At 35.6% G+C, this 17,731-nt stretch overlaps 1 protein-coding gene across 1 annotated transcript; it reads left to right on the top strand.

Moving 5' to 3' along the window:
• Positions 1 to 4,216: 4,216 nt before the first annotated feature.
• On the top strand, positions 4,217 to 17,333 carry LOC129426426 (C-type mannose receptor 2-like). Its single transcript, XM_055182688.2, has 5 exons — positions 4,217 to 4,274; positions 8,854 to 9,219; positions 9,593 to 9,940; positions 11,710 to 11,795; positions 16,158 to 17,333. Exons 1-5 carry the CDS (start codon positions 4,241 to 4,243, stop codon positions 16,320 to 16,322), a joined length of 999 nt encoding a protein of 332 aa, XP_055038663.2. The 5' UTR covers positions 4,217 to 4,240; the 3' UTR covers positions 16,323 to 17,333.
• The last annotated feature ends 398 nt before the right edge of the window (positions 17,334 to 17,731 follow it).

Below are 17,731 nucleotides of genomic sequence, written 5' to 3'. Positions count from 1 at the left end.
AGAACATCGTAGAGACACGGGGTTGGACTGTTTACTTGTGGCTTGAAGTGTAGTCACTAGTGGGTGCAAATTTTCTCCCTAGCAACCAAATACACTACCCTAGCATCCGAATAAACAATATTTCTGCATCAGAACATCATAGAGACACAGGGTTGGACTGTTTTACTTGTGGCTTGAAGTGTAGTCACTAGTGGGTGCACATTTTCTCCCTAGCAACCAAATACACTACCCTAGCATCCGAATAAACAATATTTCTCCATCAGAACATCATAGAGACACGGGTTTGGACCGTATTACTTGTGGCTTGGAGTATAATCATTATTGGATGATAGTGTCCCCCAAAATTTGCCACGGCAAGCATCACTTCACATTTTCTTCTATTTTCTTCAGAAAATGTGCCTATCTAGTCTTTAATTACTGTACTGCTGAAGCACTGCACTATTGCCATATTTGAAAAAAATGCCAAAATTTTGCATAATGTGTACTTTACAAATGTGATGCATTTGTAAATGGCTTTGAATAAAATCATATACTAAATGACTAAAATTAAACCATGTTAGAAAGAAGATGCCTTCAAGGCACATTTTCCACATGTATTTCCATGAATTTCCATTTTCAAAACAGTATTTGCAAGTGCATTTTCTGTTTGTACATGCAAAATTTGACTTAATTCATGTCCACATCATTTGAATTTTTGTTTATATGAATGTACAGTGTCTAGCCTATTTCAAAAAGAAAACCAAAGTTGATTTGCAACTCTGTTTCCCCATGTCTATTTAAATAGCAATAGCAATTAGTCATTTGTTGTTTCATGTCCTCTGCGTAGAGCCTGCCAAAATTTAAATTACCTTTGCATTTGTGTTTTGAATGGAACCCGTCTCAGTCAACCACATCATTATAGGTAAGCCTTTGTTAAGTAGCTGTTAGTTGCTAGCCATCTTGGTGGATTTTAACTAAGCACTTTTAGGCACTTTCAAGCTTTGGACTCTTAGAACAATTATGAAAAAGTTAGTTAGGGACAATTTAAAGACCGAAGGGGGTACATTTATTTCATGCATTCTGACTAAATTCTTGCACTGTTTAAGAGTTGGATTTCTCATTCTAAACCTCACCAAAGAAGTGTGTTGTTGTTGTTTGTAAAGGAAATTTAAGCTTGCTTCCCAAAGAACCGAGCCTTATGGAAACAATGATTATAGTTTGTTTATTACCGGGTAGCAGAAGAGTTCTACGCGTGCATTTGTTTAACACTGTGTTTAAATGAAATGGGGTGGTCTCCAACAGGTCATAAGCTGCAGGCAGTAAGTAAAACTGCATCAAATATGCTGTGTTTTGTTGGCAATCGTCACGTAAGTGCATATAATGTAAATGACACTAAAATGTGTTGAATCATAAGCTATCCAGATATAGTGGGATAATGTATTGTGTATTGTTGCTTGCTTGTGATTTGCTCCACCCGCAGTACGCCTCCAGGAGCTTGGGCTTATTCAGAAAGAATTGAAGAGCTGATTGGTCTTCTAAATCTGATAAAACTAAAGACTCTGATCCCTAAAGGCAGTGGTAGGAACATTGGGCACTTAGCTGGGCCAAAGTTTTAGGGTTACATGGGGGTCAGTAGGCCCAAACTCCAGGCATGATTCATCGATCAAAAAAGCCTCCAGGCATGATTTTTATAGGTGTGATTTTACCTGGTTTGTGCCATGTATCCATGCTGATCTTTGTACTTGGCCATAAAGCCAGTATTGAAGCGGTCTCATATGGAGCATTCAGAGTGTTGTTACTGCTGATGCAGGTGCCATATGTCCCAGGAGCCTCTGAAATCATTTTAGTTGTACTACTGTCCTGCATTGATTGAATTTAATATAGCTCAACATTGACTTAACATGTCACTATGTGAGGCATGCTTTGTGTATGACTGAATCCAGTTTCATAAAAAAAGAAGATCCTCTGCACAGGGGAGAGTTTGCCTGAGCACCAGGTCCCTGTGTTTGCACTACTGATTTTGTGATCGTGCTAGAATAAGTGATTCTTCGAGGTAGTTAAGAATGCGAAAACCATTTTCTTTCATTGAAACAAGGGTTGCCTCCATGAATTTCAAAAAGAGCCTGTGTCTGGTGAGATTCTACTCATGAAAGTATGTGTCCTTCACATCAACTGCTGAAAACCAATATTGGGGATGGACGAGTTCGAAATTGCTTTTCTTGGTTAACATTTTAAATGGAGAAAAGTGCTCGGTTCAGAACTTGCAGATCCAAGATTGACTTTAACCCACCACCATTGTTGCATAAAATGAAGTAGGGGCTGTAAAATCCTGACCTTATATCAGCTGGAGGGACCGCCACGCTCTCTCGTGTCCTTCACCAGTAGAACAGTATAACAGCTTTCACTGAAGTGAAATGATGCCTCTGAACTTGGGGGGAAGTTGGGTGAACTGAATCGCATAGCTGAGTCTGATGGTGTGAAGGAGTCAGCAGGATGGTCTGGGCAGCACTTCTCCACTAGTAAAAGAGTAGGATGAGCGTGGTGCAGCTTTGGACCGTCCATTGCCCTCTTGAGACCCAGAGATAAAAGAAGATGCTCTTTTATTTATACTTTGTACATTTTCAGAGACAAGTGTACTGAGGTGCTGCAACCGGTGAATCATCTTGATCACCTCAGTCTGCTTTTGTGCAGCCAAGAACTGCTGGGCAAAGCTCTCGACCATGTTACCAAGAGGCCGGTCTGGGACACGGGGAAATTTAAAAACAAGTGTGGATATTGCATGGCCCTGTAGCCTCGCATGTAGCCCGAGGTCAGTTGCAGTGTGCAGTTCTTGTAAAACTGCTGGGTCATGCCCACCTTTATGCAGGTCCTTCACTGCTTTGGCCTGATGGACCTGCTGAAACACCATAGTGTACAGGGCAGAGGCAGCCTTGGCACTATCTGTGTAAGCAGTGCCAGTCAGACTAGATGAGTACTTACAAGCCCATGAGGGGGAGGTTTATCCCGCCAGGTGCTCGGACACAGTTGGATCTTGACCAAAATCTTCACTGGGAAATTCCCATGTACCCCTTTGTTGCCCCACCACTTGAGGGTTGTAAGGAAGAAGGAGGTACTAGGTCTATTTTGGCAGTAAAAAGTGCTGTCCACGACCTAGTAAGCTCCTTGTACACTTCTGGAAACAAAGGCATACGGACAGTATGCTGAGGACCAGCGCAAGCCACCCTGAGAAACCAATCATCCAGATTCCAGGGTTTGGTATATGGTGGAGATGTCGATGGCCTGACCCTTTTGGCAGCCTGGGCAAGCATAGTCATCATCATAGAGTCCAACTTGAACTGCTCTACTTGTCGCCAAGGAAACGGCATATCCGAATCATCATCCCTGGAGAGAGTAGGCTCAACTTCCGAATAATATTCCCTATAAATATTCCCTTAATATTTCCAGCTATCAACATTTGGTCATCAGTTTCTGTGCACAATTTACTTTCTTAAACATGTACATTTTAAACCGAAAAAAATAAAAATTTTCAGCAATTAGTTAAATAAACATATTTGGTCTGTAATGAATCTAATAGATGAAAATGGTAAAATGTGTTTAAATATGTTCTTTATTTGTCAGTATTTTACTTTTTCAGTGATAAACTTGATATAGTATAGATAGTAGAGACAAGGAAACACCAGTTGCTGTAAAATACAGTGGTAGATATTGCAGTTCATGTAAACAGAAAAGAAAATTATTAGCATTTAAATTATGTCACAATTTTTAGACCCCCAAATAAAAAAACGCAATTGCCATTACATTTTGCAGTTTTTGGTAAAACTTGAAATGATGTGCTTCATTTAAATAGCATTGCAAAGTATCACTGGAAAGTCTTAGTGTCATCTGGTATATTGAAATATATTTAAAACACAAACACACAAGTTCACAAATGGTGATATATCAGATTACTGTATGGGTAATTTTGCATAAAAAGACAATTCTCCAAAATTTGTGTAGGAAAATGAAGACTAGTTAAAGAATGTAGAGAGCACAACGTAAAAAAATACTTGAACAAACAGACACTTCAGTTTTTTTCAATTGATGCAGGTAAAATGGGGTGTTTTCTTATTTTCATTTAGTTGATAAAATGTTCTTGCAAACATGCTTGCTTTATTGATTTACATGTGTTTGTCATGAATTATGATTTGTCATGATGTCATGATTTGTCTTAATGTTTTTTTACCCTGTTTTAGGTTCAATACATACTGTAAATCCATCAGCGATGGAAAGGCTGTTTCATGTGCTGCTTTTTTCAGGTCAGTGTATAATTTTAACCAGATTGTTGTGTAGATTCTGATGTTCAGTAACTGCTGTAAAAACATTAGAAGTTGTTTCTCTTTACATATCACAGTCAGTGTTTTCAGATCTGAACTCAACTATAGATCATTATAGAGACACTAAACCCTCAACAAGAACATTTTTGTTTGACAAAAATTTTTATTAATATAAGAAGTGTGTTAAATTCAATTTATCTGTTAAGTACTTTTCACAATATGCTATTCAATCCTGCAGAGGAGACATACTGTACTTATACACGTTATGACAATGTTAAACATAAAATTAATTTAAATTAATACATACATTTTGAAATAAAATGCATAGGAATGTATATAATGATATGTCAAACCACAGGGCTGTTGAATGCTTCATTCTGATTGATTGACAAACATTCTAAGGTGCGATTATTTTTCAGTTGACCACCTATACAGTGTAGGCCAATTTGAACTGATCCAAAAAAGTTTTTCAAAGTATCCAAAGCAATTCTGTAAATTAAAAAGGCACAAACCACACAGCAAAATCACCAGTGTATATAAAACTAATGATTTTGCTGAAGTATGGCTCTTTAAAAAAAAACATTTAATATTTATTTTAATATTTTGTATGAGCATTTATTAGGAGGAAACAATGTTATGGCCTTGAAAATTCTGAAATTTGCACTAAACTATAAAAAATAATAATAACACAAAAAGCTTAAAAAACTTCAAATGGGTATTTAAACCATAAAATATTGACAATTTCAGTATGGTTAAAAACTTTGAGTAAATCTGTAGATTTCATAATAATGTTGACAAATATAGAAATAAATAAACTGAATAGAATTAATAAAATAATTAATCCCTTTGGGGGGGGGCAGGTTGAAAAGTTGAATTGCATCTTTAAATTAATATAACTCTGGCATTTTTAGTCTAGAAGCCTCTTGGTCTTGTTTTAAAGAACACAATTCAATTCCTTTATAGGTATAAGGATGTGAAAATACAGTTTACATTTATTTTAATAAATACAAATAATCCAATAAAATATTAATTTTATACAAAAATTATAAAAAGGTAAATATCTCCAAAAAGTAATAATGTAAACATGAAGCCATATGTCTCAAGCAGTTGTGATTCAAATTTCAAGTTAAAATCACAAAAAAATGAGGTTTGTGTCACACTTTTACTTGTTTTTTCAAACAACGGCCACTAGTTGTCAACGGTTTGCTGCATACTCTTGTCACAAATTAATAAATTACTGTCACTGCCTTATTTTTACTTCTAAAACGTTTTGAAATATGAAAACTACATTCTTAGAGCTTTCCAACGATACATAGTTTGTCAACATTTTTGAAGATTAATACTAGGATATATTGTTATGAATATAGAAAATTAATATGCATTTATATGTTGGGGACATGTAACAAAAAACTGTCACTACATTATTTCTATCATTAGATGACCTTGAAATATGAAAACAACATTCTGAGAGCTTTCCAGTGATGTATAGTTTATTAAGATTTTTTGAGTTTAGAGTAGGGGTTTAGTGTTAGAAATACAGTATGTAAAAACAAATTTGGCCTAAATGTGGGCCCATGATCTTTTTGAAACTGACTCTCACTACATAATTTCTTTCTCAAAATGGTGATAAAATATAAAAACTACACTCCCAGAGCTTTCCAATGATATATAGTTTGTCAAAATTGTTTAGGTTTTAAATAGGATATTAGTGCTATACATATGTAAAACAAATTGGGTCCACCTGTGCTCCGTGACATTTTAGAAACTGATTCTCACATAATTTCCAATGACATATAGTTTGTCAAGATATTTTATAGTATATATATGGTATTCGTGGCCCACAGGGGCGTCACTAGACCCCTTTTACTGGGGCACGTGCCCCAGTGTAAATCTTTTGTGTCTCGGAGTAAATCTCAAGTTTACATTTTAGCAGTTAACTAATGGATTCCTTTAGAAAGATAACGCGGCAGAATGGATCTAAATGCAATGTAGTTACCCAATTGATGTTTGAAAAAGCGATGCAGCAGTCGCACTGACATGTGCACGAACCAATTCACGTCCGCATCACGCATGTGATGGACATCAGAAACGTTTTGTGCAAAGCAGGGAAGGGGAAGCAAAAATGAGAGATGATAAGGGAGGTAAGACAAATTACATCTTCATCCTGTCAGGTCCCAAACATTAGAGAAAAAATCTCAGGAAAACCTCTGTCAACAGTCTATAGAATTGCATTTTTCACATACAAAAACTGTGTTATACTGTTCTGTATTTTCAGATATGAAATTAATATTTAGTTCACTAGCTCTAGGACATTACGTAAACAGTTAGCAGTAACTAAAATAGATTTTTTTTTTAGTAGCAGTCAAAAAATAAAAAAGAAGTTATTAATCATTTTTATGTAAAATGGCAAATGTGCATAAAAATATTTTCGCTGCTGTCATTATTTCCAAACATTTTATGTCTCCAAACATGTTAATAATGTTAAATATATGTAGATGATACTTAAATAGTTTTAAATACATGTTTGCCTGTCCTAGTACTTGTTGCAATGTTGGGATAGTGGGTTAAGCAAAGGAAATTGGATCTTGCACACCGCAGGCTTTCAAGAAAAAGTAAAAAAAAAATTGGGGGGCCGTGGCCCAGTAGAGCGTTATGGCTAACAACGCCCCTGGTGGCCCGACCTGTGGACCTGTAGCATTTTAGAAAATGACTTTCACTATGTCATTTATTTCCGAAAACCCTGATGATAAATGAAAACGACACCCTTAGAGCTTTCAAACGATATATAGTTTCTCAGAATTGGATAAGAATTCACATGCAAAACACTGAGGTAAACATAGGCGTCCCGCTGACGGGACAGTGACATTTAGCAGGATATAAATGTTTTGAGGCTCACTCTCTCCATAAATGAATCAATTACTTTCCTTACATAACTTATTTTATAAAACACACTTATAATGTCTATTCTAGAGGCTTAGACCTTTCCAACAATATAAAGTTTGTAGCAGAGCTGTGCAAAAAATCGCTTGCGATTCTCATGCGTGTTTCATCGGTAAAGCGGTTCCTTGATTAGTATTAAATCGCCATCGGCATAGATTAGAGTCGATTTTCCTCGATTATAAACGTGATTTTGCCTAGCTTCTCTGTGAACTGCGGCTCTGTGTAGTAAATGGCGCTCCATCTGAAAGCTGGTGATGGCAATTTACTACTAATCAAGGAACCGGCTTTACTGATGAAACACGCATGAGAATCGCAGGCGATTTTGCACAGCCGTAGTTTGTAGTGATAGATTCAAATTTACATCAACAATATTGAAGTAAACTTAGGTGTCCCGTATGCAGAATGGCGACACTTAACAGTAAAACATAAGTTTTTGTCTTGCTGATAATTGATAAACAGAATAAAAAATAAAAAAATATTTTTTTAGAAATACTTGTTCATATGGGTTTGGATTATTTATTCTTGCAGATTATAAAATAATCTTTGTTCAGAAGCTTTTCTGTATCATTCCTGCAAATATCTGTAACAAATGTGAATGCTTTCTCTAATAACTGCATATAAATTGCTCTTAACCACTTTTGTGAGCTTTAAAATGACGAGACGTGGAATAATTAATTTATAAACCCATTCAGTTTTAGAGTGTAATAAAAACCTTCATTTAATAATTGCATGTTGTGTTTACTTGTCTTATCCATGCAAAAAACATAAAAAAATCAGGAAGGTGCCAATATTTTTTCACATGCATACATACCATCCCCAGTTTGACCCTCTGGTGGGTGTAGGTGTTTTGTTGTTATGAGATGCCTTTCCAACTGTGTAGATTAACTTGTGTATAAATTAACTTGTGGGTAGATTAATCAGTGATTGCAATAAATGCTGCAATAGTTTTAAGAAATAAACAAACAAACAATGCATCACTGCAGTGGATATATTGTTTCAGAATGTGCCACTAGACGGCGCTAACAAGCACTCCACAGAGAACAATATTCTCATGTATTGTTACCACCTGTTGTGGTTCACAAGTTAAAAAGGCTCTGTATTGTGGTACAGTTTAAAAAAACTATGTACACTGACAAAACAAATGGAAATGAATTGTCTGTTAGTTTGTAGTCAGATTATTATTTTCATGGTCCTGTTAAGAAAGTGTGCTAAGAAAAGCGACACTAAGAAAATAATTGTCTGTAAGACTGTAATCTGTTTCAAAATAAACAGATGTCTGCATTGATGACAGCCATATCAAATTTCAGTCATTTATAGAAATGGGTCAGCATCTGAAATATCATTTAATTTAAAGCTGTTCAATATCTTGTTTATTAATTTTACTATAATTTTCAATCTTTGACAAGATCTCCCTCAGTCAGTATTAAATATATCAAGATTATATTTTCACACAATGCTCTTTACATTATGTAGGACGATTTTAAGTAGAAAACAGTAAATATAAAATACTTTAGCTGCGTTTTCAAAGGCAGGGTCACATTTAATCAATAAACATGATACACTGAGTCTTTGAGGGCAGATTAAAAGGTAACGTGAGTATTTCACACTTTCTTTTCAATAGGACTTTGTCCATTCTCCCAGAGCATCTCAGGTGGATATATTTTGATCCCGAGCCAGACGTCCTGGGATCAGGCACAAGCTTACTGCCAACAGAATCAATTTGACCTGGTCACTGTTCAAAGCAGCGAAGACTGGAAAATAATACAAGCAACAGTTGAACCTGCATTGACTTCAATGGCCTGGGTCGGACTGTACAATGACCCTAAAAAGTGGTGGTGGTCTTACAAAAATGAGACTTTGACATTCTTTGGTTGGGGTCCTTCCCAGCCAAACAATGTACATGGAAGACAAGAATGTAGTGAGATGGAACCTGAAGGGTGGGACGATCGGCCATGCAGTGAACAATATCCTTTTTTTTGCTTCAATGGTAAGAAACAATGTCAACACAGTATGTTGATCAGCATAACACGGTTAATATGCAGATGATCTTTATTTATCCTAATTTACTCAGATTTAAGATCTCAGAGCTACATAAATATGTATGTAAAACTATAAGATCAGCAATGTAAACACGCAAGTATTCTGCAAAATGTGCAGAATAGTGTGAGTACAAATAGGCCAATGTGCACAATGTGTACTTAATACATACAAAATTAAAAAAAATAAAAACATAGAAAGATTACAGAACATATGTATAGATAGTAACTGTATAAGAGACACAATTGTATTGTGCATGGCTTCATTTTCAAATCTTCTTCATTTTAACCAACTTAAGTCTTGCTAATTATGTTTTGTTACAGAGAATGATACAGGAGAAAACCGTTTTGTTTTTATAAATGATACCTGGATGTCCTGGCATGATTCTCAGACATACTGCAGAAAGCATTACACAGACCTGGCAACCATTCGGAGTGAACCTGAGCATTTCAAGCTGATGTATATGATGATGGGATATGAAAGAGCATGGCTTGGTCTGTTCAGACCCTGGAGGTGGTCAGATGGAACAAATGTCAGCACTTCCTCTATTACCTGGGGAATCGGACAACCTGACATGACTGGGACAGACACACTTTGTGGTGCTGCCGATCCTGATGGCCTGATAGATGATCTGATCTGCTCAAATAGCCTTCCTTTCATTTGTACACAATGTAAGTTTTATGCAGAGCTAAAACTTCTGGGGGCCCTATCAGCACGTTACTCATTCACTGTCTCTGCCTAAATATAGCTAAAAACAAAATGTTAACTAAAAACACAGTGGTGACAGTGGTTCATGTAGGTTGTCCACAAACCAAATGTCGAGGTGTCCTTGCCGTTCCTGCCGTCGGTGAGTGAATGGGTGAATGTGAGGCAAATTGTAAAGCGCTTTGAATTTGAGTCTGTTGAAAGTGCTATATAAGTGCAGTCCAATTACCACATTGCATTATCTTATAGCTGTACAAGTTTGCCATATGAACATAACTGTGACACTCAAAATACTTCCTAATTATAACATTGACATGTGTTTTTTGAAAAGCTCTTAACTCCTTCCCGTCAATTAAGAGAAAACACTTCCCTGCCAATGACGAGTTTTTACAGCAATCCATATTTACGCTATTATCCACTAGGTGGTGCTCTTACCCAATTTATAAAACACTGAAGCACCCACTGATCTAAAAACAGTATAAACTCATAGAAAATGCTGGCAAAAATCATAAAAATGCTGGCGCTGGCTGGCAACTCTTTTATAAAATGCTGGTGGGGAAAAGTTAAAGGAATAGTCTACTTATTTTCAATATTAAAATATGTTATTACCTTAACTAAGAATTGTTGATAAATCCCTCTATCATCTGTGTGCGAACTGAAGTGGAACTATATTTTATGGCGTAATAGCACTTTTGGGAGTACTTCGACTCGGCGCCGTAACACCCTCCCTCTCCCATTATGAGAGGGAGAAGGGGAGCGGACTTTTCAGGCGAGTCGAAGTACTCCCAAAAGTGCTATTACGCCATAAAATATAGTTCCTCTTTTAAATCCGCTTAGAAAAGCGCTACGTTTTATTTTGTACTACCAAACTTGCTCGTATAACTACTCGTCTTAAATAGGAAAAACGTTGATGTGTTTGGTCACTTCTAACTTTATCTCTAAATGGTACCATTGAATGAATGGGGCTAAGCTAAATGCTATCGAAGCGTCGCAGCGCGCTCCAGCGCTTACGTGCACACACACAGATGATAGATGGATGTATCAACAATTCTTAGTTAAGGTAATAACATATTTTAATATTGAAAATGAGTAGAAATTCCTTTAATCTAATAAAATAAAACAAAATAGCTGTCAGGAAAACTATAACACAGATTTTCCAAATTGCTAAACATGTAAAAATACATCAATAATTCTCTAAATATGCAAACCTTAGATGTAAGGTGCATTGTTTTTAAATGCTAACAGGAGTCACACAACAGTTTGCATGTGTGTTTTTCTTTAGCACGTATGAAGATTTTGACTATTGATGCTTAAAAGCATTTCTAACAAACATACTGAACTATTATTAAATCTGGAAATTTGGACTGAGTGTAATAAATCCATTGTATAGTTAGTCAAGACCAAATAGGAATTTAAAACATTCATAATCAATATTTTAGTTATTGGTCTGTGCAGTTCCATATGAAGTTAAGAGCAAGGGGGCCCTAGTGGTTCGGAGCCCCACACAGCTTACGTACCCTGCGTATAGCGAGGATCGGCTCTGTTTGTGACACTGAAAAGAGCACTGACATTACTTCAAATTTATTTTACCAATACTCAAAGACACATACAGTAATATTAAGAATAGAAACAGAAAAAGTAGAAAAGTTAACCAAAAGATGAAGGTACAAATATTATGCAGTCAGTAATTTCCATCCTAACTCTAATTAAGACTGGATCTCTAAAATATTAACAGGGTCAAAGGAGGCAATTGTAAGATTGGAGGTGAAATCTGATAAGAATCTAAATGACCCAGCAGTGATGGAAACCATCTTAAATTCGGTAAGTATTAAACTATTTGTGTTGAAACTAGAACTCAGCAAAGGACAAAGTTAAGATGGCACACATACATTGAATACAAAAGCCAAACTTTTTGTAAAATATTTACAAGTGTTGATAATATCTGTGAGTTTTTGAAAAGTGAGTGATATACTCTATTAAATGTTTTTGCACATCGTTTAACAACAATTAAGATATTATCTCAAAAAAATATTTTTTGCACACCCCTACTTTGGTGTCGCATGTTTGTTTTTTTTACATTAAAGCAAAACTATTTTGTTCTTAAGCCAGAAAGTTCATTTTAAAAATGTTGTCAAAATTTACTCATCATTATTACAAGTTTTCTTTTGTAACACAGAATATCTTTATATATAATGTTGACTTAGATTGTTTGGATAAAATATATTTTTAAAACATTCTTGTTTTGTTTCCAAAGAGGATGGGAACAAAATTAACAGGGTTTACTCGTGGAAGGTCTGCATTTGTTAAAAATGAGCTAATAAAATATTTTAAATCAATATTTAATGTTCCTTACCTTACTTATGAGGTAAAAAGCCATGTAATAAGCGAATACAGCGAATCTCACTATTTCGTTTGTGCATGTCATATCCGTGAAATCTTTAAAATGCTGCATGAATAAAGCAGGTAAAATCGCATGTACGGGAGCACATTCATCACAAATTCATAATTGTTGATTTTCCTAATTGTGATTATTAATGTTAATTCGATTTGGATAGAAGTTTTTTAATGTTTTATAACTTTGAGGCAACTGCATACCATATTCTTAATTAACATTCAAAATAAACTGCTACACTTAATTACTGCTTGTATCTCCTAGGGTCAACACATTTTCCACTAAAACAAATCAAAGCTAAAATCTAAAGCAATCATAATATTTATTTATTTATTTATTATATAATATATAGTTTTATATTTTATATTTGAGGTAGACAGACAGGCTCCAGAAATGCGTCTATTAAGCTTTATCTGCATTGTAACTGCGCTGGTTGTGCGTCCAGTGTCCAAACACAATAAACGCGTGAACTAATGAACAACAGTTTGTTTTTATATATTTTAAGTGTAATGCCAAGCCAGGTCACTTGCACGACCCACCTTATTCCCCTGTGCAACGCATTTATTGGGAACCCCCAATATAAATTATCCTTTAAAGTGAAGGCATAGCAGATGCATTGGAGCAGTTTATGCATGATACGTTTGGAAATTAACTGCGGGTTTTGCACGGGTTTGATATAAAATAAAAGGTTGGATTTAGTTGTTTGCTATTTGAAATATTTTTACAAGATATTCCTAATAAAGTTAACTTGAACTAATTCTGAAATGTTTCTTAATAAAGAACACTGCTATCTCATAATGCAGCGAAACCTATTACATAAAGTGAATCATTGATTGTCGAGCGATCGATATCAACCTATTCAGCACCATCGACATGGACAGCACCTGGTAACGTCGTTCGTAAGAAAGTATACCTTAAGACAGTGGTTCTCAAACTTTTTCAGCATGCGACCCCCTTTGTGTATGGTGCATTCCTTTGCGCCCCCCCCCCCCCCCAAAGAAAATTTATGACAAAAAACTGTTCTAAAACTTCACATTTTATTTAAACAAAACATAAAAAATTATACAAAGTAGTGCTGCCTTATTTTTTTTAAGTTTAATTTCACAGAATTCATGATAAATGAATGTATTTTATAAAATGTCATAAAACTGGGCCCCCCCTGAAACCATCTCGCGGCCCCCCTGGGGGCCCCGGACCCCAGTTTGAGAACCATTGCCTTAAGAAACCCGCTAAGGTACAGTTCGAGAAACACGCCTAAGGTATAACTGTAGTTAAGGTTTAACTTAAGAGTCTTTGTAGCGCGCTAAGAGACAACATTATCAGGAAACGCAGCCCAGCTCCCTATACATTAACCCTTACATATAATTATTTGCTTCATTGTTTTTTTTATCTTTTTATGTCACTTTGAACAATAGCATCTGCTAAATGTTTGAATATAATTCAGTCATTAACTGACAAGAGGATTGGACTGACCCATATTGGACCAGGGCCGCGTTCTCCGAAACTACCTTAACGCTACGTCGTTCTTAAGTTGTACCTTATCGCTAATACGTGTTTTTCGAAACGTTCTTAGTTACGTATCACTTCTGAAAGTCATAAGTTCGTAAGGTTGGTCTGGAGCGCTCTTAGCTATACCTTATCCCACAAGACTCCACTAGGGGCTATCACTTTCATAAAAGCTTGCAGTCTATATAACTAAATATTTGTTAAAAAAACACTCCATGTTTAATTAGGCAAATATTTTTATATTTAAATAGAGGCAGACAGAGTACACAGCTTTATTACTTGAGTAAGAGTAGAGTTACCCCTTGCTAAATTTTACTCAAGTACAAGTAAAAGTACTGCAATCAGATGTCTACTCAAGTAAAAGTAAAAAGTACTTGTTTTTAAAAGTACTTGAGTACAAGAGTACATTTTTAAATTTTGCATTACTACTGCCACAGTGCACATGATTGAACCACGTGAGATGATTGACAGCTGTACAGCAAATGATAGAGCTCTGAGGTCAAATCTGACACGAATCAGGAAGAGGATCCAGTGATCACCAGTGATCCCTGCCGCTCTCAAGGGGTTGAATTTTTGTAAGCGATGATGAAGCTCTGTTTTGGTAAACACAGCAAACACTTAAAGCGAAAACTATCATTAACTTGTTTAGAAAATTAAAATAGTCTGGTGAGGTGGAGCCACGGGTTGTCACTTTCCCAGGATGGACCTGCTGTGTCTTTATCCATTGTTTCGTCCATGGTTTCTTCTCTTATCTAAATCTGACTATTTGGACTTTGGCGGAAAGCTGAAGGTGATAGCTGATAGGCTGTCCCAATCAGTGGCGCCTGCACAATCCAATCACGTTTGAGAAAAGGGAAACAACAAATCGAGGGTTTCTGAGATTTTTCTTTTTCCCTTTTTTTGTAAGAAGTAACGGGTACTCACGGTTATGGGTAGAAATGTAGTGGAGTAAAGAGTACAATATTTGCCTCTCAAATGTACTTGAGTAAAATCATGAGTACTCCCCAAAAATAATACTCGAGTAAAGTACAGATCCCTCAAAATTGTACTTAAGTACTGTACTCAAGTAAATGTACTCCGTTACTGTCTGGCTCTGTATTTAAAGAATAAAACATTCACATAATTAGACATCATTACATTGATGGTTGTTAGATTTTTAATTATGTTTTCCAAAGGGACATCAACTGTGAACTATTAAATGCTACAGGATTAAGAAACTATTTAAAAAATATATTTTGGGTGATGGGGTTGGTGAAACTGGCAGCTATACAGCGAATCCTACGATTTCATTTGTGCATTTCATATCCGTTAAATCTTAGTCTAACGGCAAGTATTTTAGCTGCATAAATAAATCGGGTAAAATAAAAAATAAAAAACTAATTAGGATTGTTAATGTTAATTCGACTTTGCATCAAAGTTTTTTAATGTTTTATAACTTTGAGGCAACTGCATGCCATATTCTTTATAAACAAAACAAACTGCGCACTTGCTTATAGTCTCCTAAGGTCAACACAATTTCCACATTAAAACTAATCAAAGCTAAAATCTAAAGTAATCATAATATATATTTATTTATTATATATTATATTGGAGGTAGACAGACAGGCTCCAGATATAAAATATAGAAGGTTGAATTTGGTTGTTTGCAATTTGAAATATTTTTAACAAATATTCCTAATAAATTTAACTTGAACTATTTCTAAAATGTTTCTTTAATAAAGAACACCGCTATCTCATAACGCAGCGAAACCTATTACATAAAGTGAATAATTGATTGTCGAGCAATCGATATCAACCTATTCAGCACCTTCACCATGGACAGCACCCGCTAAGGTCGAACTTAAGAAGGTTTACCTTAAGCAACATCCTAAGGTATAGTTCGGAGAACACACGTAGGAAAGGTATACCTGCAGTTAAGGTGTACCTATTGAGTCTTCGTAGCGCGCTAAGAGAGACATTATCGGAGAACGCACCCCAGATCTGATAGCAATAAGCTCCAGACCGGAGCTGCCGACTTTGCCGTTGCGGATCCATCTTGGGGCTTATTGCTATCAGGGCACATGTAGATGTAGAGGCAGCATGCATTGTCACTGGCTAAAAATTGAGTCGTGCTGATGTGCAAGTTAATTGGACCTCTCTGATTGCAACACTGGGAACTATTAGCCTGCATGTCAAGAGTTTGATTAGATTAACAACACAACTCTTTCATTTACATATGACCTAGGTCAGTCATCAGAGTAAGAGTGGTGTACAAGCAGTAATGAAACATTCATTCTGTTCTTCAGATAAAGCAGAAACTAAAGGATCATGGGATAGAGAAGGATACAACACTGACATGGAAAGTGCAACCAGATGGAAATGTTTTTACAACAAAAGAGGACAGAAGAGGTGCTGAAGAAAATAATCTTAACCAGACAGAGTGTTCTGACTTTCTTTTTGAACTACAGTAGCACACGTGTTAGGACATATGTAGGGCTGTTAATTTACACTAACTCTATTTAAAGCCTGCATGTTTTAATATTCTGTGCTGAAGCGGTTTATGCTTTGCCTTTAAGTGATACTTTAAACCAGGGGTTCTCCAAATCAGTGGTCCGCGATCCATAACGGGGAATTAGCACTAAAAGCTTGAATCATAGGGGAACCATTTTAAGTGCTATATAACCCCTATATCACCTATGAAGAACCATGCGAGGTGATATCACACCACTTATGGTTCTGCAGAGAACAATATGGTTCTACACAGGTGCTACATTGGTGTGCTTTGAAATTGTTTTGATTACCAGCCAGTGAACCACTTTAATGCTATTTAGCACCGTTTGTTTTAAGACTGTACATTCATTCACATCAGATCTGTGACAGGTTATGTACTACAGCAAAACTTCTAACATATTAATCACCATGTTAAGGGCTTCATAATGAACAATGTTATATTAAGACAAATTATTTAGACATACAGTAAATTTTATATACATTAAATTTTTATATACTTATATAATACCAAAACGTTTAAGAACCTCTACTTTAAATTAAATTGCTCTAAAGGTTTGAAAATTCCTCATTATACAATTTATATATTCAGGATGTATGTTTCATGTATTATTGATGCAATTAATTGCATTTCTAAAGATTTTAAACTGCATAATAGATTACACGCAGAGCTATACTGTTTTCATTTTTCTTTCAGCATAGTAGTTTAACTTTGTTTAATAGTGGCAGATTTGATTTGCTTGGTGTAGGTAAAGTTAAATGTTGATCTGATCTTAGAAATGGTTTAATCTTGTTTTAATAAAATAGGAAAAGCTGTTTAAGCTTAGCATTTTACACGTTTACCCCTGTATAAACCACACTTATAAAAATGTCATGCATGGTACTGGAGTAAAAAGGGTAAAAGCAAACCTTAAAAAAAATCACGTTTTCACATGCAGTTAAGTTTGTGAAAAACACTTTGAAGCAAACTTGTGGCAAACATTTGTACCAAAACAAGGATGCAATCAATTGCACTTATTAGAGACTACTAAAACTAATAAAAATTAGCAAATGTATTATCAAAGGCACAGACAGAAAAATATTATTAATATAACAATGTGTGCTGTTATTAGTGTTTTTTTTTTCTCACTCAAACTATCTGAAAAAGAAAAAGTACCTGTCCTTAGACCAATAAATGTAACTTTACTAAGGGTATTTTCACACCTGCCTCATTTAGTTCAGTTGAATCGTACCAGAGTTCGATTGCTCACTTGGTGCAGTTCGTTTGGGCAGGTGAGAATGCAGCATTCGAACTCTGGTGCACACCAAAAGTGGACCAAACAAGGGGGCCGAGGTCTCGGTACGGTTTCAAACTTTTACTTCCAAGGTTTCG

This window comes from Misgurnus anguillicaudatus, chromosome 25 (assembly GCF_027580225.2).
Source record: "Misgurnus anguillicaudatus chromosome 25, ASM2758022v2, whole genome shotgun sequence".
In the NCBI taxonomy this organism is placed as follows: Eukaryota; Metazoa; Chordata; class Actinopteri; order Cypriniformes; family Cobitidae; genus Misgurnus; species Misgurnus anguillicaudatus.
Note: the sequence above shows the minus strand (reverse complement) of the source record. Positions and strands in the feature narration are given on the sequence as shown.